The sequence below is a fragment of the Cyprinodon tularosa genome, unplaced genomic scaffold (assembly GCF_016077235.1).
Source record: "Cyprinodon tularosa strain WSP-4 unplaced genomic scaffold, ASM1607723v1 ctg413, whole genome shotgun sequence".
Lineage (NCBI taxonomy): Eukaryota > Metazoa > Chordata > Actinopteri > Cyprinodontiformes > Cyprinodontidae > Cyprinodon > Cyprinodon tularosa.
Window position 1 is genome coordinate 304295 of NW_024039134.1, and position 26262 is coordinate 330556.

Consider the following 26262-nt stretch of genomic DNA (forward strand, 5'->3'; position numbering starts at 1 on the left):
GTTTCTCTCCAGCTATATTCAAACCTCAGTCAACTTTCCTACGGTCCCTGAACTGATCACTGTGACCTCTCCTTCAGACTTTCCGGTTACGCTTCACCAGTCCACTGAGTTCCAGCTCCTACTTCTGTGTTTCATCAACGTTCAATAAACCTGTTAAACTTTTACCCTTGGTCTCTAAGTGGTTCTCTGCATGTGGTTCAGATCGCTTAAACCAATTCTGACAACTTGTGATTGGTCACTAGTGTCGTTCACACCTCAGTAAGGATGATCTAGCCCATCTTTATAGAAATTTTATATCTTTCAGGTTTTTTTGCTGCAAAAACAAAGCTTCTGCTCCCTCAATGGATTTTCTGTGACTTTGGTTTATAAACTAGCTTTAAACAAAAGTCACTTTAACTATTACACTGTACGTATAGTATGTTTAGGGCTCTATGACGCTGGGACACACATCCACACCTCATTTTTAGTATTTGCACAAAAGGAGAAAGGTTTAATGGTTTAATCTCTGCATGTTTTAGTAAAGCCATTGGTAAAGCTATCCTGGGCCCTTAGCAAAACATTAGCAACAAAAACCATAATGATCCTCCCTCCATGCTTGAAAATGGAGAATGTGTTTAGATCACACTCCATATGTTTTCTAATCAGGACACACCAGCTGTGTCTCTTCTTAATAGTTCCCTTTTCTGAATCATCTAGAAGTTCACCAAACACTAGAGAAGCATGTAATATCTGTTTCTTCTAACAGGATATGGAAAAATCAATCCATGACAGAGGGGTGCTTTACCAACAAGCTCCTCCTAGGAAGTTGTAAGTTGATCCTCACCTAACCTATGATCAGTCTCATCTAGGAGCTGAAATCTAGCTTCCAATTGAAGAGGCTCTACAGTCTTTTAAAAATGTATTCCATTTCAAACTCGCAGCTGTCTTCTTCACACCAAGTAAACTTATCTTTTTTTCGTATTATTTTGAATCAACAATCTAGTGCAGGGGTCACCGATGTGGTGCCCGCAGGCACCAAGGGGCCCTCAGGGGCCTCATGGGCTGCCAACAGCATCTTCTGAAATCAGTACAACTCACCAATGGGCTAAGATAGACATTTTGATTTTATTCTGTTGTCCTTTTTTAATCATTTATAGAGCATTTTATCATACAGGTTATTTAAGCCTTTATAGAGATTTTAAAATGACGATATGATAAAGAAAATTAGAAGCTGGAAAAAAAACAATACAAATATGTTTATTTTGTATGAAGTTAAGGTGAACACTGATCCTTCCTTCCCTCCTTCTTTCCTAACTTCACTCCTTCAGAATCTCCATCCTTCCTTCCTATCCCTCTCTCCATTCCTCCCAACCTCCCTCCCTCCCACTTTCCTTTCTTTCCCTTCCTCCGTCCCTTTCTCACTTCCTCCTTCCATCCTTCCTCCCTCCTTCTTCCTACCTTCTTTCGTTCCCTCCCTCTATCCTTGCCCTCCTTCTTCCTACCTTCTTTCGTTCCCTCCCTCTATCCTTGCCTCCTTCTTTCCTTCCTTCGCTCCCAATAAAAACCTGTTTATAATGTATAAAGTTAAGGGGAAAACTGATCCTTCCTTCCTTCCTTCCTTCCTTCCTTCCTTCCTTCCTTCCTTCCTTCCTTCCTTCCTTCCTTCCTTCCTTCCTTCTAAAAATATGTTTATTATGTATGAAGTTAGGGTGAACGCTGATCCTTCCTTCCTTCCTTCCTTCCTTCCTTCCTTCCTTCCTTCCTTCCTTCCTTCCTTCCTTCCTTCCTTCCTTCCTTCCTTCCTCTAAAAATATGTTTATTATGTATGAAGTTAGGGTGAACGCTGATCCTTCCTTCCTTCCTTCCTTCCTTCCTTCTAAAAATATGTTTATTATGTATGAAGTTAGGGTGAACGCTGATCCTTCCTTCCTTCCTTCCTTCCTTCCTTCCTTCCTTCCTTCCTTCCTTCCTTCCTTCCTTCCTTCCTTCCTTCCTCTAAACATATGTTTATTATGTATGAAGTTAGGGTGAACGCTGATCCTTCCTTCCTTCCTTCCTTCCATGCTTCCTCCCTCCTTCTTCCTACCTTCTTTCGTTCCCTCTATCCTTGCCTCCTTCTTTCCTTCCTTCGCTCCCAATAAAAACCTGTTTATAATGTATGAAGTTAAGGGGAAAACTGATCCTTCCTTCCTTCCTTCCTTCCTTCCTTCCTTCCTTCCTTCCTTCCTTCCTTCCTTCCTTCCTTCCTTCCTCTAAAAATATGTTTATTATGTATGAAGTTAAGGTGAACACTGATCCTTCCTTCCCTCCTTCTTTCCTAACTTCACTCCTTCAGAATCTCCATCCTTCCTTCCTATCCCTCTCTCCATTCCTCCCAACCTCCCTCCCTCCCACTTTCCTTTCTTTCCCTTCCTCCGTCCCTTTCTCACTTCCTCCTTCCATCCTTCCTCCCTCCTTCTTCCTACCTTCTTTCGTTCCCTCCCTCTATCCTTGCCTCCTTCTTTCCTTCCTTCGCTCCCAATAAAAACCTGTTTATAATGTATAAAGTTAAGGGGAAAACTGATCCTTCCTTCCTTCCTTCCTTCCTTCCTTCCTTCCTTCCTTCCTTCCTTCCTTCCTTCCTTCCTTCCTTCCTTCCTCTAAAAATATGTTTATTATGTATGAAGTTAGGGTAAACGCTGATCCTTCCTTCCTTCCTTCCTTCCTTCCTTCCTTCCTCTAAACATATGTTTATTATGTATGAAGTTAGGGTGAACGCTGATCCTTCCTTCCTTCCTTCCTTCCTTCCATCCTTCCTCCCTCCTTCTTCCTACCTTCTTTCGTTCCCTCCCTCTATCCTTGCCTCCTTCTTTCCTTCCTTCGCTCCCAATAAAAACCTGTTTATAATGTATAAAGTTAAGGGGAAAACTGATCCTTCCTTCCTTCCTTCCTTCCTTCCTTCCTTCCTTCCTTCCTTCCTTCCTTCCTTCCTTCCTTCCTTCCTTCCTTCCTTCCTTCCTCTAAACATATGTTTATTATGTATGAAGTTAGGGTGAACGCTGATCCTTCCTTCCTTCCTTCCTTCCTTCCATCCTTCCTCCCTCCTTCTTCCTACCTTCTTTCGTTCCCTCCCTCTATCCTTGCCTCCTTCTTTCCTTCCTTCGCTCCCAATAAAAACCTGTTTATAATGTATAAAGTTAAGGGGAAAACTGATCCTTCCTTCCTTCCTTCCTTCCTTCCTTCCTTCCTTCCTTCCTCTAAAAATATGTTTATTATGTATGAAGTTAGGGTAAACGCTGATCCTTAGTTCCTTCCTTCCTTCCTTCCTTCCTTCCTTCCTTCTAAAAATATGTTTATTATGTATGAAGTTAGGGTGAACGCTGATGCTTCCTTCCTTCCTTCCTTCCTTCTAAAAATATGTTTATTATGTATGAAGTTAGGGTGAACGCTGATCCTTCCTTCCTTCCTTCCTTCCTTCCTTCCTTCCTTCCTCTAATCATATGTTTATTATGTATGAAGTTAGGGTGAACGCTGATCCTTCCTTCCTTCCTTCCTTCCATCCTTCCTCCCTCCTTCTTCCTACCTTCTTTCGTTCCCTCCCTCTATCCTTGCCTCCTTCTTTCCTTCCTTCGCTCCCAATAAAAACCTGTTTATAATGTATGAAGTTAAGGGGAAAACTGATCCTTCCTTCCTTCCTTCCTTCCTTCCTTCCTTCCTTCCTTCCTTCCTTCCTCTAAAAATATGTTTATTATGTATGAAGTTAGGGTGAACGCTGATCCTTCCTTCCTTCCTTCCTTCCTTCCTTCCTTCCTTCCTTCCTTCTAAAAATATGTTTATTATGTATGAAGTTAGGGTGAACGCTGATCCTTCCTTCCTTCCTTCCTTCCTTCCTTCCTTCCTCTAAACATATGTTTATTATGTATGAAGTTAGGGTGAACGCTGATCCTTCCTTCCTTCCTTCCTTCCATCCTTCCTCCCTCCTTCTTCCTACCTTCTTTCGTTCCCTCTATCCTTGCCTCCTTCTTTCCTTCCTTCGCTCCCAATAAAAACCTGTTTATAATGTATGAAGTTAAGGGGAAAACTGATCCTTCCTTCCTTCCTTCCTTCCTTCCTTCCTTATTTCCTTCCTTCCTTCCTTCCTTCCTCTAAAAATATGTTTATTATGTATGAAGTTAAGGTGAACACTGATCCTTCCTTCCCTCCTTCTTTCCTAACTTCACTCCTTCAGAATCTCCATCCTTCCTTCCTATCCCTCTCTCCATTCCTCCCAACCTCCCTCCCTCCCACTTTCCTTTCTTTCCCTTCCTCCGTCCCTTTCTCACTTCCTCCTTCCATCCTTCCTCCCTCCTTCTTCCTACCTTCTTTCGTTCCCTCCCTCTATCCTTGCCTCCTTCTTTCCTTCCTTCGCTCCCAATAAAAACCTGTTTATAATGTATAAAGTTAAGGGGAAAACTGATCCTTCCTTCCTTCCTTCCTTCCTTCCTTCCTTCCTTCCTTCCTTCCTTCCTTCCTTCTAAAAATATGTTTATTATGTATGAAGTTAGGGTGAACGCTGATCCTTCCTTCCTTCCTTCCTTCCTTCCTTCCTTCCTTCCTTCCTTCCTTCCTTCCTTCCTTCCTTCCTTCCTTCCTTCCTTCCTTCCTTCCTTCCTTCCTTCCTTCCTTCCTTCCTTCCTCTAAAAATATGTTTATTATGTATGAAGTTAGGGTGAACGCTGATCCTTCCTTCCTTCCTTCCTTCCTTCCTTCCTTCCTTCCTTCCTTCCTTCCTTCTAAAAATATGTTTATTATGTATGAAGTTAGGGTGAACGCTGATCCTTCCTTCCTTCCTTCCTTCCTTCCTTCCTTCCTTCCTTCCTTCCTTCCTTCCTTCCTTCCTCTAAACATATGTTTATTATGTATGAAGTTAGGGTGAACGCTGATCCTTCCTTCCTTCCTTCCTTCCATCCTTCCTCCCTCCTTCTTCCTACCTTCTTTCGTTCCCTCTATCCTTGCCTCCTTCTTTCCTTCCTTCGCTCCCAATAAAAACCTGTTTATAATGTATGAAGTTAAGGGGAAAACTGATCCTTCCTTCCTTCCTTCCTTCCTTCCTTCCTTCCTTCCTTCCTTCCTTCCTTCCTTCCTTCCTCTAAAAATATGTTTATTATGTATGAAGTTAAGGTGAACACTGATCCTTCCTTCCCTCCTTCTTTCCTAACTTCACTCCTTCAGAATCTCCATCCTTCCTTCCTATCCCTCTCTCCATTCCTCCCAACCTCCCTCCCTCCCACTTTCCTTTCTTTCCCTTCCTCCGTCCCTTTCTCACTTCCTCCTTCCATCCTTCCTCCCTCCTTCTTCCTACCTTCTTTCGTTCCCTCCCTCTATCCTTGCCTCCTTCTTTCCTTCCTTCGCTCCCAATAAAAACCTGTTTATAATGTATAAAGTTAAGGGGAAAACTGATCCTTCCTTCCTTCCTTCCTTCCTTCCTTCCTTCCTTCCTTCCTTCCTTCCTTCTAAAAATATGTTTATTATGTATGAAGTTAGGGTGAACGCTGATCCTTCCTTCCTTCCTTCCTTCCTTCCTTCCTTCCTTCCTTCCTTCCTTCCTTCCTTCCTCCCTCCCTCCAGTTCATAGGTCAGTATTGGTAGCTCTTCCTATGAGTCAGTACGCATGAATTCGCCCTCGGCTTTAAAAAGGTTGATGACCCCCTGATCTAATGTGTGACATCCTTTGGTCTTCCAAAGACACCAGTTAGGCAGACAGGTGTGCTTTGAGGTCAGGAGGGTCTCCAAAACATCTTTGGCTTGATTTAAGCACTAAATGGATTCAGGACCGATCCAAGTGAGCTTTCTCAATGGCATACAGATTAGTCTTTAATTCTTATGTAAAGTATTTGTTTTGTATTTTTTTTTATTAACATTCTATCTCCCCTCAGCAAAATGACTTCCTACAGAAACTGGAGCAAATTTGTTCAATCATCATGGGACCAAGTAATTATTTCTCTAACTGTAACACAGGAAAAACCAGGACTGGAATTGGTAGAACAGCCTGAGTTACATTATTGCATTAATCAAGATTTTATTTGCATTGAGGGACAACATTTCTGCAAACGACCCCCTGAAAAAAGAACTTTGTGTTCTTTAATTTGCTTATGTTCTTTTTTTTTTTTTTTTTAGTTTAACAAATACATATTATTGGGACAGTGTGATTAAATTAACGTGTTAGATTTTTTTTTTCAATCCACTGTAAAGCTAGCCTGGGTGCCAGTCCGAACTTAGTCCCGCCCACAAGGTTTGAGGCTACTGTAAAGCCCCATTGGCTATCAAATATAAGAAAAGATAACATCCTCTCAACGGACTGGATATTCTGACTAAAATGCTATCGAAAGGCTAGGAAATTATATGTTTTTATCTAAAAGGGGTCATTAGCTGCTGTATTTTAAAGGGCAGCAATGCTAAATTAAAACATTGAGTTTTTGTTCAAACAAGTGGTAAAAAAAATAACAGAACAGAAACCTTTAAACTGGAAACCATAGATCTATGAAAGATACCAAAGAGCAACAGTGATCCCAAACAACTAGCAAGAATGATTCAGCAACTTGTCAAACATAAAAAAAAACTGCAGAATGAGCCTGTGAAAAAAAGGGGGACAGTGTGGAGGAGTGAAGAGAGCTTGTGATTAATGTCAGATTTTTTTGACAGCAGGATTCACACTCTATAGAGAAAAGACCTCCCTCTACTGTGATTTCTCCCTCTTTGATAAGGGCTACAGAGAAAACCTCTCAGCTGTTAATAGCCTCAGTCTAAAATCACTTCCAGGTTTATTCCATCCAGCTGTTCTAGCTGTAAACTAGCTAGTCCCATTCAGAAAACTTGTTTTATGACCCTCTTTGTGTCCAACCTAAGGTATAGAGTTCCTACAGGTTTAATATTAATAAATAATTGAGGAATAAAATCAGGGCTTTTAAGATTCTTTCGTCCCCTTTTTTATTTTTTTAATAAAAGCAACAAGAAAAAAACGCGAAAGCTTACAATTATGTTTGGTGGATTATCCTACAGATGTCAAGAGTTTAATAATCAAATATGTCCTTCCAGAAACAGCATGGCAAAATCCCAAACCAGCCTCTTAACATTAACCCTAGGCCAGGGGTCTTCAATGTTTTCCAGGCCAAGGACCCCGAAAGCTGACGGCGAGAACGAGCGGGGAACCCCTAATTATATATATATTGCATGAAATTGTGTTATAGCAAACTGGTCCTATAGTCACTCTATCACATATGGAGTAATGTAACGAAAGTGCTTGTCCTGGGATTATTAAAGTATTTCTGATTCGAATTCCTGGTTGATGGGACAGGTGTTGTGAATGAAACGGTGCCCAGCTTAAAAGAGCTCCTGTGTGTCACTGAATGTGTGCATTGATCGCTGAAAGACATCTTCTGCCTCCATTTATCTGTTTACTTCAGTGTGTTAAATTCATGTTAATGTGTATTTAAGTTATTTTTGCCACCCTTGATTAAATGTACATGTAAGGAATTCTTATGTTTCATGAAAGAGGCAGTGAGACAACATGCTGACCACAAAGGGCAGGCCTGTGTCACTGACCCGTCGGTCAGCTGCAGGCAGACAGCGGGCATAGGAAAGGTAACCGTAGATGACAGGTGAAGGTGTGAAATATAATATAACAGGGCTTAAATTAGCAGGAGATTGAAATGGAGGGATGGTGAAATAGTTTCCTTCTCTCATGTACAAGCCGGTTTTTACATAGGAGGTGTGGTCAAAAGGAGACAGAGTTTTCCTTCCTTAATTGCAAGGAGGAAGGGGAAACAGAACCTGACAGAAACTCTTTTCGTTGTAATTCACAATGCACCATAAACCCACAATGTTCTTAAACTGTATAAAACGCTTGCCTAAGTTCATCAGCTGCAGCTGATCCAAAACACTGCTGCCCATGTTCTCACAGAAAGTAGAGCACATTTGATCATGTTTTTATCTTTCCTTGCTTTTATTCTGCTATTTTACTGTTTATTGCTTTATATTTTATTGTAAAGCAATTTGAATTGTCTTTGTACTGAATTATACGGAGGACAGAGAATTTCACTGAAAAAGAAAACCAGACATTTCAAATTTAACATTGAAATGATGCCATTTGAAAAGCATATTTTAATTGCACATTTTAAAGCTACAGTGTAATAATTACAGGGATATACAGTCAGAAATGTAATATATTATACATAACTATGTTATTTATCATCATCTACGAGCTCAGCCTCTTAACCTTAATATTTGCGTTGCCTTAGAATTCGTTATTTATAATTACATAGGAGCGGGTCTCGCAGCCATGGAGGCAGACATCTTTGCGCTACGGCAGCGCAGAGCCAACAAACTAGCGATTGCGAGATCACCCATTACGCTCGAAAGTAACTACGGCAAGTTGAGAGAGATGAACTGAGACGGTACTGAACACACAGACCAATGAAATACTATCTGTAAAATTATCTATGTAAACAAACCTCATCACTTGAGAAGGTAGGTGATGCGGATGTCGTGGAAGACATTTTGTCCCGTAACGCTCGCCGTACTGTTGGGGGGGAGAAGCGGTGGGGGGGAGATGTTCATGTTGCTGCGGTCTGCAGTCTGAACGCTAGATGTCGCTGAAAATTACACACTGTAGCTTTAAATTGAATTATTAAAGAGGAATTATGAACTGGATGAATTAATGCTTTATTAAATACTGAACATTGGAATTGTATTTTCAAATTCTAGATAAAAAACTCATACGATAAATCTCATTATAAATACCTTTCTTAATCACACATTTAAAAGGATTATTCCTTATTCCATCTGCATTTTCTTTTACCTTAAATTTTCCAATCCTTCTTGAAATTGCATTTTGCTTTACCTGCTCCATTTGCCTTTTCCATGACTCTTCTGCTCCCAGCATTTAAACTCTCTCATTGGTTAGATTGCCACACTTGGTTAACAAAATGACCTGGTTACATCTGTGGTGCAACTGTTATTGGTTAGCTGATTTTCTGAGTGTTTACAGAACAGAAGGGTTACGGTAAATGGTGAGGGTAAAAAAACTAACAAAATGCAATTTCAAAAAAATATTTGAAAAGGCAAGTTGAAAAGAAAATGGAAATTGAATATAACTTGCACCATTTATACAATAACATCTCAGGCGGACAGCGGTGTCAATCAATAGGGATGCAGGGCGGTGTGGCTGGTAGCGCTGTTATTCCTGAGTCCAGGATGTTAAAGTTGAATATAATCCAGGCTCCCAAAGTCAACTAAAGAGTAATTAGTTACTCTAAATTGATTGTCGATTGTTGTGTCTCTTTGTTGCCCTGTGATGGATAGGCAACCTGTCCATTTGGTCACTGGAGATAGACACCAGCCCTCTGTGACTCAAGGATTATTGGGTAAAGATAGATAGATGGATAAAACTGTATAATAAATTATACGACACTGAGCTTGTTTGGGTTTTCATTATGTTTCAGTGGATCGCAGCAACTCATTAGCGTATGTTTGTGATTTTATATGTTGAAAACAGTGGTAGTTTATGATGTAGGCGGTATGGCTTTCTGCCCAGGACAGCCCACCACGGGGAGGAAGGATGAAAAAAAAAGTTTTCAATGGCTTTTCTGAGGCTCATTGAGTGTCAGATTGCCTGGTGTAAATGCATTACTGCTGTAGACAACATTTGGCTTTTGAGGCTGAACTGTGCATCTGAGCTGTAGATAAATTATATGGTTATTCTGCAGAAGGGACTGACTCAATTGATCAAAATCTTACACATATTGTCATTTTTATTTCTGTTCTGAAAACTGCAGTGATAAACTATCCTGGCCACTGATGAGATGAATCTAAACAAACTCACATAGGAGTCTAAAACACCTATATGTGAAGATGGTCTTTTAGTCCTTCAGGGAATTAATTTCTCTTGCAGTCAGAACTAAACTGGTCAGTCTTAGATTATGGCACCGTGAAAAAAAAGAAATGCAAAGACAATTTCAAGATCAAAGAATCTAATGGGAACAGACCAGAAAAGCGTTTCTAATTATTTATAGTCATTATGGCCACCAAGACTGATTGAAACAAGACTATAATGATACTCATCTATGTATCTAGATTAGGGATGCAAATAACAATTATTTTTCAAATCGATTAATCTGTAATCTGTCAGTTATCGATAGCCGAAGGTTTCTTTTTTTTTACGAAATTAAACCAGGTGAAACTAAATCTTTTCCACTTGAGGAGTTCTGGATAGGGCGCATTGATGGACATAAAATTTTGTTTTTTTTATCTTAAATGCAAAATATTTACGTTTTCAACAATATTGATATAACTGCTGGTCTAAGGGTTGCTCTGTCAGCTAAATGCATGTTTTAGAGTCGCTATACTCTATTTAATGATTAATCAATTACTAAATTAGTTGACTATTATTTCAATAATTGATTAATCATGATTAATCTGACAAATGTTTCAGCCCTAATCTAGACCAATTTAAATCTGATTATTAATTCAGCTTGTTTGTCTGTCTTTACAGGGGCAGAGCTAGATGGGGGGCCAGAGGTGGCCATGGCCACCCGTAGCCACTCATTGGCCACCACTGTGGCCACCCTTACCATTTTTTTTTTACCTCTCATACAGACGGTGGCAGCAGTAATACTATCAAGAGGAATGTTTAAACTTATTAAACAGTTTAAATTTTCATATATTAATAGTTACTTGACAACTAAAACGCTGTCGTTAATTATGCACATCAAAATACTTACATTAAAGTTTATATACACAGAATTCAAGCTCTTTTAAGACCCTAATTTTGTGTTTTATGGGGTAAAGAGAAAATTGTGTCTCTGCAAATCATCAAGGAGTTTTCAGTGAAATCATAGATAAATAACTACTTTAATAATAACTTTAAAATCCGTCATATTAATGTTATGCAGAACAATTTTTGATAAAAGTAGGTAAGTAATGAAAGTGGAAAAGATGTTTCCCCCAGACATTTTGTCCACTATACCATCTAGACAGTATGGATGATGAAATATATGCATCTATTTGTAATGAAAAGGCTGTAGAAAAGTATAGTTTGTCTTTATTTAGAAAATATGGATGTTGTGCTTGTTCCTGTTGGAACAGATGGACCCTGAGGTTCTGGCCCCTATCTGCTCTCAGCCACCCCTCAGTTTACATTGGTTTTTGACTGGCCACCCATATTAAAATTTTCTGGCTATGCCTCTGCATCTTTAAGCCTTATATGTGTAATATTTTAGTATATATGGTTGGAAACATACCTGCTGCATGCCATCTGGCAGGTTTCTGACCCGGGTGTCCAGGTGACTGTGCAGAAGCTCTTCCTCTGAGTGGATCTGTTGCAAGAGCCGCTTGGGCTGGACGACCTCCTCTGCAGAGGGCAACCTCCCCTCCAGCCTCACACCTGTATGAGAGACACGCAATGAAAACTGATATGAATGGGTCCCTTTCAGGGGTCTCTGAAGTACTCTCTCTATTGCCATTACGCTCCTGCATATTTCTGATTATTACATGGGAAAACATGAGGGAGTTAAAAAAAATGTTTTATTCGTTGCAGAAATCATAGGATTCACCTTACCCGTCTCGGCGCAGCTCGCACAGACTGCGGCGAACAGCAGGCATGTCACTGGGAGCATGATGCTCTCATAGTCCCGGGGATTGTCTCGATGCTGCGCCGTTAGATGAAGAAGCGGCAGGAGCGGAACTGATGCTGGCAGAGAGGACGAACACGGCAGCTGCTCTCCTTCAAACACCGCGTCCGCATTTCTCAAAGACCTCTGCCACCGATTAATTATTCTTGATAGGGGGGTTACCAAAAGCACACCTGTCAGGGCGCGCGCGCGAGCGTGTGTCGGCTGCTTCAAGAGAGAAGGAGACCAAGCGAAGAGCCCGCGAGCCTGGAATAAAGGGAGCGCGTGGGGCTTTACGCGTTTCACCCTCCTTCCTACTTGGAGAGATGAGCCTTTAAGGATTTCAGAACTAATCATCTGCAGTGGCGGTTCTAGACCAAATCTAACAGGGGGGCAGGAGGGTGCCGGCGTGTTTTCATGGGGGCAAAGAAAAGCATGAAATAAAAAACATGGCAAATGATTCAATTATATTTAGAGGGCTGCATGAAGTAAAATTAAAATTCAATTTCCTATGAGGTCAATATACATTCATAATTTAGGAATTTTACCTATTTTACACTTAATTTAATTTAATACCGCTGAAACTCAGGGGTGGAGCTACAGGGGGGGCCAGGGGGGGCCATGGCCACCCTTAGCTAATCATTGGCCACCCCAATGATTAGCTAGGTAATGAAAATGGAAAATATGTTCGCCCCAGACCTCAAACCTGAAACAATTTTATCTTTTATCTAGAAAGCATGGATGTTTAAATATATGTGCTATTTGTTTGGAAAGACTGTAGGAAAGTATAGTTTGTCTTTATTTAGAAAAAATGAATGTTTTGCTTGTTAATTTTCATGGTGGAATAGTGTAGATTGAACGTGAGGTTCTGGCGCCGATCCACTATCGGCCACCCCTTAGTATACACTGGGTATTGCCTGGCCACCCTTATATAAAGGTTCTGGCTATGCCTCTGCTGAAGCTATCACCTTATTGTTTTTAAATAATTAGTAAAACATCAGTTATAAAGAAAAAAAAATGAAATAGATCCAAAGGACCTATCAGTAACCATGTCTGTTCCAGCACATATCATCATTAGAATTTCTTTTAAGTATTATTTCTTCAGTACAGGAGCCAGGACATGATTTACAGGGGCACTGGCCCCCATTGGCCCATGTCTAGAACCGCCCATGTGCTAAACAGTTATCAATGGTGACAGACAGTGGGCTTTACCACAAAATATGGCTTTAAACCGGCAAAAAAAAGAAAAAAATATATCTTTACAACCGCAGGGAAAGACATTAAAATGTGTTCATTAATATTAGAAACTGCCTTTATAAAGCTCCAAGAGCAGGGGAGGATCTAGGATTCTAGGAGACCGGGGGCTTAGCCCTGAGGAGGAAGATGAGAGTGTAGACTTTCTGCTAAATCCCGTTCTAATGTTAAATATGACAGATTTCTGAATTAAGGAAATTTCTAGTATACTACATGCTATCACACATACCAATTCCCCTCCATAACATGGGATTAAATAAACGTACCTGCAATTCTTTAAATGTGTTTATTCCTCTCTTCATCAACAACAAACTCTGTGGATTTGGGGACGTTTGATCATTATCTGTTATCAGAAGGAAATATGACTGAGAATAAATTGAGAAAGCTTTCTGGATGGAGAGAGAAACATCTTTAAACTTGGAAAACAAAGTCCAGTTTTTTTTTTTGTTGGAATATTTGAAAATTGTTAGATAAACATTTAAACAGAAAAAAACATTTCATAAAGATCTTCAAAGGGGGAACGGATTATATCAGGTGGCTAAAATATATGAATTCCCTCTCATAACTCTGGCAAATAATGATCAAATATCACCAAATCCAGTGGGTTTGTTGTTGATGAAGAGAGGAATAAACACAGTTAAAGACTCGCAGGTAAATTCATTTCTTCCCATGTTATTGAGGGGAACAGTTTATTTCAGCCAGCTGAAATATCCATCCCCTTCTCTCATATCTTTGGGAAATAAAGAGCAACTGTTTCCAAATTCTCTAAAATTATTGTGTGATAGCATGTAGTATATTAGAAATGTCCTTAATCCAGTAATCTGTCATATTTTACATTAGAACGGGATTTACCAGAAAGTCTACACTCTCATCTTTGTAGGAACTCTTAATTTCTAGTACTGCACATTTTACTCAGATCAGCTCAGAAGCAACATCCGGATAGCACTTATTATGGGGACCCCAGATAAACTTCTACTGAGTTTTAATGTGTTTGCGGGGATTTGGATTATGTCTCTAACAGTGGACATGCACCTACGATGACAGTTTCAGACCCGTCCATGATTTCTAAGTGGGAGAACTTACAAAATAGCACGAAATTCAAATACCTATTTTCTTCACTGGACTTGGTTTGTCATCAGCAGTTCAGTGCCTAGCTGAGTTTATTTTTGTTGACTGAAACTAATGAAGTTAAGAAAATTAGAATAACAAACATATTTTTGTTAACTGAAAGAAAAATAAAATTCAGACCACGCAAAAAAATATATCTGAAACCGAGTTTACAAAATTGAACCAACTAAAGAGAGAATTTGCTTATTTTTGTTTCTGTCTTTATCACAAAACCTAGACCTCTTTAATACCAGCTGTAGTTTTTGGTTTCCGTTTTAACTTTTTTTTTTTTTTAACTGTACCACATTACACAAGCAGATGGCAGGTAGGACATTTGTGTTGCTGATGGGTTCTGTTCTTACGCAAGATTTTATTTGTATTATTTTAATATTTTTCTCAATTTCGCCCTAGTTATGCAAGTCTCATTACATAAAAAAAACAAGAATATAACAAACTAGGGCTGCAACTTGCAATTTTTTTTTTTAAATCCATCAGACTGTTGATCATTTTCTGGATGAATCGATTAATAATTGAACAGCCAAAGGTTCCTTAAAGACTTTTTACAAAATTTAACCAGGTGAGGCAAAAAATGCACCGCTTCAGGAGTTCTGAATAGAGCATTTTGAAAGATAAAAGCATTTTTTTTTATCTCAAAATTTATGCAAATAATTTTTTTTATATATATATATTTTTTTTTTTTTTACAATTTTGTTAAAATTACTGCTCTAAGTGGGTTGTTCTGTCAGCTGAAGGCATTTTTTAGTCTCTATACTCCAGTTAACGATTAACAAATTAGTTGATTATTTCAATAATCAATCCAACTGTTCAGCACCAACTAAAACTAATAAAAACTTAACTAAAAGAATTAAAATCAGAAGTCTGAATAAAAACCCAATGAGAAGTTTAAAACAATATTAACCTTGATTGAGACAAAAAAAAAAAAATCAGTAATTTTAATGACAAAACCTTCAAATATCACATTAATATTGTGCTTTGGATTTGTTCTAGTTTCATAAATATACATCCAGAGAACTGCTTATCAAACATGGTTTATGCTGTTAGCAGAGATGGTCTGATAAGCAGCTACCCTTGTTTTTAACTTTGATACCAACAAGCTGAGTCAGCATTTATGAAAATGACAGGAGAAAAAAAATGTCTTCAGAAAAATAGCTACAAACTGTTTATTTAAAACAAGAGACATTATGTAATAATTATTTCTAGGAAAACAGCTGGTCTTCAGTAAAATAAAATCATTTGTAAACTGTTTTTGTGATGGGTTTTATGGCTTGGGGGTTAAAACAAGTTCCAGTAAAGCCTCTGTGGAAGTGTGGCACTCTACCTGCATTTTACAAAGCCTGTCCTTCGGCACACCTTCAGAGGGCAGGAACAGCTATATGACATTCATCGGAGAGTTTGTATCCTCAGCTATACGAACGCCTCCGCTGTTTGACCATCAACATCTCATGTGGGATCTGAGCCAGGCATAGCAATTAGAGTAATTGAGTAATGCTTCCCCTTTCACAAAATGGCCTCATTAAACTCTCAATGCAGCCGTGTGTTCTCTGACGGACACAGCGAATGACTGCAGTCAGCAAAACACAACATTACATCAGATTCCGCAGTCCAACACAACTTTACAACAGAAGATAAAGTGAAATGTTAAAATCATAGAAAACGCAGCTCGAAAGAGACAAAGAAATGTTAAGGATCAGTTTTAAAAACAACTTCATAAGCTGTAAGTCAATATTTATTCAGAATAAAGCATTTGACAAGCTTGCTTGCTTTCAAGTAAAATTCATCTAGTAAAAGAAATACAATTAGTGCTGAACCTCAACAATCTGCACCACAGTTCTGGAAAAAGTCGGAGAATCCGCATCCTTTCTGAACAGCGACGTTGCCGGGGACGACGGCTGAAGGACAGTGTGCAGGTGAGACTCGTAGCTGCTGTTGCGCATCCAGGGACAAGGCCTGTGGAGTAGCTCTCTGTCCAGCTCACGGTTCTGCTCTGTGGTGGTCGGAGGCGACTGAAGGTCGCAGTCCCAGTCGGAGTCTGTTGACCCAGAGGAGTGCGTGGCGATGTCTGGGATGAGGGCTGGCTCGATCCACATTGAGGTAGAGAGGGAAGGTGAGGGCTGAGAGTGTCGACTGGAGATTGCACATGTAGTTTTGTTATTATCTAAAGGGGATTTAGAGTCTGTTCCTTTTAAGGGTGGGTGACCTGCAGAAGAATCTATTTGAAACAGTGTTTGAGTCAATTTCTGAGCAGCGGAGAAGGAACCTGTGCGGTCCATCTGTTCTGGGTCCATCTGAGGGAAGGTTTGTCTTACAGGATAAGACGCATGACTGTACAACGAACAGGCCACAACTTTTGCTAGATTGTCCCTTTGCTGTTTTAAAGGGCTAAGCCTTTGTCTGCAACATCCACTCTTTTCTTCAGGGCTTTTCCTCCTCTTACTGCTCTGTTCAGGACTGGCTGATCTACAGCGCTTTTTAGGGTTTGGTGCCACAGCTGTCAATCCAGGATATGAATTGGAAGTAATTGATGACCGAGGAGGAGACTTTAAATCTGTGTTGCAAAGTGAATTCAAATCCAACTTCCCTTGCAAACTGGACCCGGCAAAAAAGACAGGAAGTAATGTGGGGAGCAGAGGTTCTAAACCACCTTTCTCAGTGTTCATTTCACAAATTTGCTCTGCCCTGTTGTCTTCTGAGTAGTACTTTTGAGGACTGAGGATTGGGGGTTCTGAGTAGGTGCCGTAAGGATCCATAACACAGCGGGGAAAAGGAACCTGGGGGCTAAGAACTGGAGGGAGAGAGTAAGGGTCTGGAAGGAGACATGGAGCATCAGGTTCCAGCTGTTGGTCGAGCGGTTCAATGGTAAGTACGGGCATAGTTGGGCTTGAAACCCGAGGCTGGACTTGATGGGACTGCTGCTGTGCCTCAGTTACAACAGGCTGATTGTCAGTCAGTTGAAAGGAAATGTCTTGGCTTGTACGTTTCAATCCTTTTGATGGACTTGCCGGGTTACACAACGGTTGACCACAGGAAGGGTTGGGAATATGGCCACTGAAGGGGGAATCGTCTCTCTTGAGGACCTGAACAGTATACTCCACCTCAACGTCAGAACACAGCTCTAGCTCACAGTCATCGATGACAGGCAGAGGAGTCGGTGATCTAATGAAAGGAAAAGAGAACAGTTAAAGGCGTGCTTTACAAATGCCTACCGTGCCTTTGAAAAGTATTCATAATCTTCAACATTTAAGCATTTTTTCCCAAAACCCCAAACTTTAATTAATTATACGTCTCTACCCAATTAAACACCTAGAGACTGAAAGCTGTTCACTATTCTTTACAAAATATACCAAGCTCAATTAGACTGGATGGAGAGCTTCCAATTTTTAATCATGGCCTTCAACCAAATTTGATTTCCCATGATGCTGCCAGCATGTTTCACAATAGACCAGATGAGTCCAAGATTATTAGCCGTGTTAGCATCCAATCAAACAGAACTTCAGTCTTGGTCTCATCTGAACAGAGCTCCTTGTTTTCCACAGCATAGCTTTTGGCATAATTAAAAAATGTATTTGCTTTTCCTGACATTATTCCATTTTAAAATCTAAAGTGTTTTTTGAAGTAGAGTACAAACAACAAAGTTTGTTATATAAACAATTTCCTGATTCACATATTTTATAAAACACTACAGCTGACTAATAATTTTGAATCGATTCCTTTACATTTTTGCTAAACCGATGTCTAGGGAATGAGATCGATTCATTTTATAGTGACCCACTTGACGTTCACATTCAAATAAGCAGGAAAGATGCACTCAAGATTACTTCAAGCCAGACAGCTGCAAATATAGCCACTAAGTTGACTGAAGACATTAACAAATTGGGGCTGACCAGCAAACAACCTGTAGCTGTTACAGATAACACTGCAAATATGGTTTGTGCAGTGGAGATAATGCAGCTCATGCATGTCTGCTGTGTCATGTCTGCTTGCTCGAGTGAGGCTTCACTTTTTCACTCTTCATAAACAAGTTTGCACTTTTGAGATAGTTTTGTTCACATCTCAAGTTTAAACTGTCTGATTTACAAGTTTGCACTTGGTGTTTAATATGACAGGAAAAATAATACATGAGAATTTTGAAACACAGTTGAACCACTTTCATTATTGTAAAAACAGATCGAATCAAAATTAATCGATTTAGAACTGTATGAATTAAAATCGAATCGATTTAGGACTTTGGCGAAAATACCCAGCCCTACAGCTGAGCTGACTGTACGTTGTTTTCTTTTTTATGGCTTAAGGAGAGCAGTGGGCTTCATGCTTTTAAAACTGGGTTTGAATGGAGGCAAGCCATTCTCAAGCACATATCATGGTGCTCATTTTGAGTCTGGATCTGTATTTATTTTTGATTCTGTTCATGGTGGAGAATCCTGCTTCACAGCAGTAGGTTGAGCCAAACATACTCAAACATACTCGCCCGGCTTGCCACAGGTTTGCCTCCTGTGTCTAATAGTGGCTCGCAGAAGTGACCCAGGCTGACACAGCTCATTGGCTAATTTGTATCACATGTAGCCTGGTCGTGTACGCTCCAGAAGGGTTTACCATGTTAATAAGAGAAGTGGTGCAAGTGAATTTAGACACTGTCGTCGGACAACATGCATTAATTTCTAAATGTTTTAAAACAGGTTGGGTCCGGAATAGCCAGCAGATGGGTCCGGATCCGGACCGCGGTCGACTAATCCGTTACCTCTGCTCTAGGAGAACTAAGCACACACAACGAGCAAACATAAACACCATCTGCTGGCAATGCTGCTGAACTATTAGAAAGCCAGCAGTCAAAATTATGTATAACTAAATAAATATATCAGCTAGGGCTGCAACAACGAATCGATAAAATCGATAAAATCGACTTTTAAAAGCGTTGGCAACGAATTTCATCATCGATTAGTTGTGCCGCGCCGTCATCACTGCCTCTTGACTGAAAGAGGAAGAAAAAAAAATATGGCAGAGCGAGTCAGCGCCGCAGGAGCAGTGTTGCCAACTCAGCGACTTTTCAGACCCCTCCAGCGACTATTTTTCAAAAAAGCGACTAGCGACAAATCTGGCGACTTTTTTCGGTTTCACTGGCGGCTTTTGGAGACTCTTACGTGAAAGCATGTATCGTTCCTACTCTGCCGTGGGGCGCCTCCCCCCGCTCCCGCAGGAGTCCCTCTCAGCGCTGCAGTCAGAGCCTCAGCGTCCAGACTGCAAATGAAGCGCGCATGCACCGGGATTGACGGCGCAAATTGATCACAATAATTAAAATAGCCTGCGCTTTGTAAAGCGAAAAAAGTGATAACATGCAACTTTTTTCAAAAGAAATTAACATGGCACGGAACCACCATGTTTGTTTGGTTTTAAAGTGGGGAAACGTTACGTTAGTTTCTCAGGTAGCTCATCTGATGCTTTCCTTACCGTGTTAGTAGGTTACAGACAGTGATAAGGTTGGCTACTTATTTTACTTTTAATTTCATTTGAATTAGCTTAAGCAGCGTTTACATTTACTTTATAAATAAATTAACTTGCAAATTATGAGGGCAAGGCTTTTAAAGTTTAAATCTTCTGGCGAAGATAAAGTAAAGAAGATCCTGCAATTTATGGAAGTAAAGCAGAATAAAATCCAGCAAGATCAGTAATATGTCAATTAATTATCTGCCACATTCCCATGTAAATATCTGTCTTTGGAGGATGTGTTTTTTAGCACCCCTAGTTCTCTCATTTTTATTCCAAATACAATTTATAATTTGAATCACAGGGCTATTTTTATCTCTGTGGTTCATTATTTTCTCAAGTAGCAACTTTAACTGCTATACTTTCCTGTCTTAAAAGGCAGAACTCTTCTAGTCTAAAAAAACTCATTTGTTGAAATGGGGGGCCTATTGTTTGAACCCCTTAGGGGCTTTTAAAAACAAAAATGTCTTTTTTTGCGCTTTATGAAACAAAGTACCCTATATTTTGTGGATGTACATCTACATTTCTCATGTAAGTTTGCGTAGTTTTAACACAAACATTTTTTTTTCATATTGCACCAGTACAGTTAATGAGCAACCTGTACTTGTGTGCTTGTTTGTTCTGTCTAAAATGTTTATTTTGGAATAAAGAGGTTAATATAAAAAAATTTTTTTGTCCGATTCATCGATTAATCGAAAAAATAATCGTCCGATTCATCGATTTTTAAAATAATCGTTAGTTGCAGCCCTAATATCAGCAGGATTCGGTACTCTTTAGATACACTTTGCATGCCACCAGAGAAAGCTGCAATAACATGCCAAGCAACTTTAAAGTAGTATATTACATCAAATGTTTCTAAAATATTTTTTTGGTAGGAGAGAAACAAAATGTGGAAAAAATGTTTAAAAAGGTGTGAATAATTCCACAAGGTATTGCACATATTGGCCAAAACGAACTATGAAGCCGTACCTTTCTTCTGATTCCTGAGGTGGATTGGAGTCAAAACATGGAAGCATTTCAGCCACAAGCTGATCCACAGCTTTGTAGTTTGAGGGGTCAAGCACAAATGAACGGTGCTGATCTGACTGTAAATGCTACAACAGCAAAAAAGAACATGTGAGGGGTAAAACAGGGAAAATAAAATAACAGGCAAAATATAACCTTAAAACCTCTGACCTCCTCCAGGTTAGTAAAAGTTTCACAACAGCATTCACAGTAGGATGAGTCTTTTTTGCGTAGCCGCCAAGGGGAGGGGTTACAGCTGACCGGGGTTTGAGATTTTCCCTGGAGGCTCTTTTCAGCTTTCTTTTCTCTAATCACAAATAAAACATTGTAAACATTGAATATCAACAAGCTTGACATTTATATTCAGACACAGAGTATGACAAACCTCTTTTTATTGTGTTCTTGCCCTGAGGGTTGTTTGAAGAGCGGAGGAGGAGGAGATTCAAAGGGACTAAATCGACCCAAGAAGTAAAGGGAAGGAAAGGCCAAAGACTGCATATGCAGAGGCTTGTATTTCCTGTTTTATGACAAACATAAAATGAACAAAACACAATAAGAAACACGACATAAAGTGAAACAAAGCTTAGACTTTGTATTTAATATAAAACATATACATGCACTGATTTAAAAAAAAGGTTGATAATTCATCTGACCCAAGCTGGGTTTCCAGATCTAATGGGATCAATTTTCAGACATTAACCAGAGCACTTCAATTACTTAAACGAGAGACCAAATGAAAGGATGTGTTCACACTTTGAGATCCCTCGTCAGCAAGGCCTTATCAAAAAGAAATTGAATACGATTCAGCGCTAAGCTCCTGGGGGTGTTCATCCCCTGGGGGAGTTGGCTTGTTACCTTACATAATAGGACATCTTAACAAGTTTAATTAGGAAACTTAGTTGAGGGCAAATGAAAAACGACCGAATGAGTGCATCGAGAGCAGGATATTTTTACATGACTCCCACAAAAAATTGGGGATATGGTTTAATTAAAAAAAGTTACAAAAGTTTTTTTTTTCTTTCATTCTAAAAAAAAATTCAATACAAATTCTATATAACTTTGAGACAATGAAACTCACCGGTTCACGTCTTCAATTTTAAGATACGGAGTCCGTAAAGATGTAGCTGTGAGGAGAACACAATGAGAGCAGTCAGGAAATGATGACATTTACTACTATTGTGGAGAAGTATAAAGCTGGAAATAAGGAAGACTAACCTTTAACAACAGGCAAACTTTGTTTAGTGGACGACTTCTACATAAATGTTACAAAAAAAAAAAAAAACATAGCATCAGAATTCAAAACACATTTTCACAGTCTGATGTTTAACTAATTTACTTAGCGGTCTGTTAACACATCCCATTAAAATGATCAGAACAATAACTTCTTCCACATTTTCAACCTGTGTTAAATGAGTTAAGGTTTCTGTAACTTATAAGTATTGTCTATAAACCAGACACTTACCTCGGGCCTCCTGTGTTTAGCACTGAAGCTCTCTCTAGTTAAATGCTTCAGATATAGAAGGACATCTGGCATCAGATTAAGGGTCATCACAGCTATGAAAGTCCACAATGGTTTACCAATCTCAGCAAACTGTCTAACACACACATTTTAACTGTTTTCTTAAAGGTTACACCTCCTAACAACTGGAGAACAGTATTACTTTGCATTCAGGAGATTTAATTAGTATTGCAAAAAGGAGTTTATTAAAACTATTGTCATATACCAGGCTGATTTAGCTGTAACAAATTAAAATGACGCCATCTACCGTGAGTGCTGGGTACTGCTCGTCAGAACCCCTCAACTTGGCCAAAAGGATACCATCCACATGCAGGATCTTGACTCCCCATGATCGAGCATTGGACAACACACTGCTCTTCTGCTGTCGCTCCTACAGATCCCCCGGAAACAGTTACAGTTAAAAACATTCAGAGCACAAATATATAAAAAGAGGATCATTATTTTCATTTGTTTTTGCTGCCAATCCTTACTTTGTTGGAAATAGCTTTCTCAAGGAGAGCCTTCCCCCGGCTGCCACAAGCCTGAAGGAACAAAATCAGATCAGATATACAATAAAATAAAGAAAAAATAGAAAGGTGGATGATTAAAGAAAGAACGATGATTATTAGCCTTTAAAAGTTCATTGATGAATCTGATCTTGACAAAAAAAAAAGTTAAATCTAAAACGCCTTAAGACTTTTAAAGAAAATATTACAGTTTTTCCCATTAAACCAGAGCACACATGAAATCAACTTTTCCATGAATAATCAATTATTGCAGAAAAAGGTTTCAAGTTGTAAAAGAAATCTTTCTTACTTTATTAAAGAAAATGAAAACTAAATTCCAGATATTGTTCTATAAGAGAACCCAGTCTAATTTTAAGCAAAGGAGCAGACTTTACTAGGTCAGAGGGCTCGGTTTTAACAAACTAGAGCAAATTTTCCTGACGCAATCATACAGCTCGTATTTTAGAGCTTTGCAAGTTTTTTTTTTCACCTCAGTTGCAAGAAAAAACTTCTGTGTGTTTTATTAGGATTTTTATGTGACAAACCAAAACAATTTGGGGAAGAAATTGTATAATAGAACCAGAAGAAAACCTGTTTTTTAAGGTTTTGTCCAAAAACCCATGAAAAGCGAAGAATAATATGTATTCGATATAGAATCCAGTTGTTAAAATTAAACTACCTTACTAGAGTCCATCTGTGAACCTTACTTAATCTCAGAAGTTTGTTAGAGAACATTAGTAAAAAAAAAACAGAATCCTTAGAAAAAAATAAACTTTCTAGCCAGCTTTCTTCAGAAAATATGGAAGACCACAGACATAACGAAAACAGGGCTGAACTTCTCTGCAAAAATCAACATTTTTGCAGAGAAGTTCATTTTTTTTATTTTACCATAACTGCAATTGTATTTTGCTTTTCCTTTGCATTTAACACTAACATGTAGATGTTTCTCTCTATGGTTTCATTATTTTTATAACCACTCTTGCTTGTTTAAAGACTGTTAGTATGGTGCTGTAAAGTGAAGAAGAACCCACATTAAGTGTAATACCGCAACCTAAAGGGCTGAAGTGAAAAAGTCGGTGTTTTACTCCTGTTAGATAATTTGACCAAAATTGAGTGCCTCTGCAATTTAGAAATTGGGATTTGTTGAATTGAATTTATATTTCAAATACAATTATTCAGCCATCCCATAAAAGACAAAAACGTTCAATCCTTTCTTCACAGAATTAAAAAAAGGTATGGTTTAAGATTTAACTCACAAAGAAACCTAAATTGACAGTGCTAACATCAAGATGCTAATGGTAAGCTAGTTATAATGAAGCCACAGTTGACAAAAATTAATTGGCGGTGCTCTTTGCAACAAGCCATGGAAGGGACACAGTAAATATGTAGACTAAGGAATTCTGGACAGTTGGGAACAAAAATTAACACAACATCTCCAAGCTGAAGTATGGTAGCACCAGTATCCGGCTGTAGGAATACAATTCTTTAAGTGTTTTGAAAGTAACAGACTTTACGGGTTGAACATAAATACACACTATCCTGCAGATTTTCATTTGTAAAGGTTTACAGCTCCACAGTTTGTGTTTGATGATTAGAAAAATATTTTACCACCAGTCGAGGTGTAGCTTGTCGCCGCTTGTCCTTGCTGAGGCCACCATCAGGCTTCGCCATCAGAGTTTGACTTCCTTCCTTGGCCCCCTTCTCTTCACTTTTAGTAAACACGCTTTTCTCTTCTTCAAGGCTCTCATGGCTTCCAGTCACTACAAAGTTTACATCCTTGTGCAGAAAACTCTCAAACCTCTTTGAAGACGAAAAAACAAAAAAAAACAAAATCAGCTTCTGCTATAAAACTTAATTCACAGCTAGTCTTTTCCTTGAGTGTCACCTGAACATACAGAGCTCAGAATTACTATTGCCATAAATGACATCCTCAGGAAACAATAGTTAAAATTGAAATGGAAGATTATCATTACTTTTTAGCATTGATTTGTATTAACAGTGGTATTCCCTTGTCAAAACCTAATTCAAAACCACTCAATTAAAAATAAACAAATAACTAAACTGGAGAAATGTTTTCATCAACACCTGTAGGATCCTCCTAGATGCTTACCCCTCCTAAAAGAGATATGGCTTCCAGGAGCAGGGTTGTTGAGCGTTTCTTCACATTGTCGAGGTAGAAGGTCTTCCCCTCTAGTTTCTTGTCTCCAGAACACAATCTACCAAGAAGCCCTTTTTCCTGTGATGACTGCTGGGGCTGCATGACTAAATGGGTTCACAGGACTACAGAAATATAAAAAAAAATTTATGACAGAAAATGTATAATCGGGTTTGATGTAAGGGAAAAATAAAAACCAAAAAAACAAATAGTGTTTTTATTTTACTTCAGTAACAATCTGGGTTTCTAAAAGATCAATATAAAACTCTTTACATTCCTTTTCCTTCATTGTTAGTCATCAACTCTGCATTTCTGATGGATGCCATCTATGCCAGTAATATATTTGGACACTCATGTTGTTTAATAAAGCATAAGTGTTAAAATAAATAAATAAATAAAGAAGTACTAGGTGGTCAAGTCTTTAATAAGTACAATCAAGTTGTTTCTAAGACATGGGAGGTGGCATTGTTTGGAAGAAACATCAAAAAAAAAATGTATCCTGCCATTCAGATGCAAATATTGAATCTTTTACTTTTTATCCATTTTGCTTATAATAATAATTCACCTACCAAAACCAAAGAGCTTAGACTTAGACAAAGAAGACATAACACTAAGTTTTTGCATGGATTTCTAATATCATATAGCTTTAACGAATAAACAGTTAAGAGGTAGGGTTGTTTATGGTTCCTCTCGTTTTCCAAAGGAATTATATTTTCTGTCTTTACAAGGGTAAACTAGGAAAAAGCCCTATTTAGTTGTAATTATTTTTCTAATGAAGGTAATTTGCAACTTCTAGGAGTATTTTATGTAACAGTGTAAGAAAAAACTTAAGTGCCGAAGTCAAGTCACGAACTTTAGCTACCCTTTAGCTAGCTTAACTTTCCTCACAAAACAGACACCGAGACGTGAAACGTTTGAACTTAAAACATATCTTCGCATTCAAACACATGCGGTAAATTGTTAACTGTAAGTTTCGACTTACCTCGAGTTATCACCTTAAAAACATTGATATAAAATATGTCCATTTACTTGCTAATGCTCGGATGTTAAACCGCCGCCGCTTTTTCAAAAACAATGGCGACGTCACTTCCGCGAAACAAGATCCGTTGTTCTTCTGTTTTTTTTCTTCTTCTTCTTCTTGAAATTTTTATGGCGGTTGGCAAAAACGTTAGGTGAGCATTACCGCCACCAATTGGTAAGGAGTGTGAACCATATTACTGTTTTTTTTTTTCCACCATGAAAAGCAATTTCAACATTTATTCTATGTATGTATGCTCATCGTTTGTAATTAGCGGTTTAATAGGTATAGGAAAATAAATTGTGAATTAAATATTTACTTAGTTATGAAACAAGATTTTAGTCATGATTTGTAAAGAAAGAACAGAACATGACACACAATGCTGCTGTTAAAAGTAATAGATTTTATAATTTAACTAAGCATTGAATGTCCACAATTGGTTTTTCAATATAAAGAGGCCTACATTTGAAAATACATCCCTCCGGTTCTTTAAAATATATAGACTAGAATACAATAAGGGTTTGGATCATAAAGTTCAGAGCAACCTAAGCAGATTATTTACTAAAGTACTTTTGTAGTTTTTAAGTGATGTGTAAAAATAATATTTAATGTAACGT

The 26262-nt window shown here is 38.7% G+C and overlaps 2 protein-coding genes across 3 annotated transcripts in view; both read right to left on the reverse strand.

The window, feature by feature from the left end:
- The window catches only part of LOC119792218 (disintegrin and metalloproteinase domain-containing protein 11-like), a 45044-nt gene extending 33094 nt beyond the window's left edge, over positions 1–11950 (reverse strand). Inside the window, exons 1-2 of the mRNA XM_038298750.1 lie at positions 11552–11950; positions 11235–11377 (exon numbers count right to left, since the gene is read on the reverse strand). Of these exons, the coding sequence (XP_038154678.1) occupies positions 11235–11377; positions 11552–11609 (201 nt within the window). The 5' untranslated portion in view covers positions 11610–11950. The remainder of the gene's footprint in view (positions 1–11234; positions 11378–11551) is intronic.
- A 3269-nt stretch (positions 11951–15219) lies between these two features.
- Positions 15220–25743, reverse strand: dbf4b (DBF4 zinc finger B). 2 transcript variants are annotated; one of them, XM_038298741.1, is made up of 12 exons: positions 25610–25743; positions 24583–24734; positions 24081–24272; positions 22458–22508; positions 22288–22357; positions 21931–21995; positions 21684–21720; positions 21547–21592; positions 20854–20985; positions 20640–20775; positions 20433–20557; positions 15220–17138 (listed from the first exon to the last, which is right to left on the reverse strand). In XM_038298741.1, exons 1-12 carry the CDS (start codon positions 25650–25652, stop codon positions 15782–15784), a joined length of 2406 nt encoding a protein of 801 aa, XP_038154669.1. In that variant the 5' UTR covers positions 25653–25743; the 3' UTR covers positions 15220–15781. The 2 variants fall into 2 exon arrangements, with proteins under 2 accessions (XP_038154669.1, XP_038154670.1); XM_038298742.1 differs by having other exon boundaries at positions 24583–24752; positions 25610–25719.
- Positions 25744–26262: the final 519 nt, after the last annotated feature.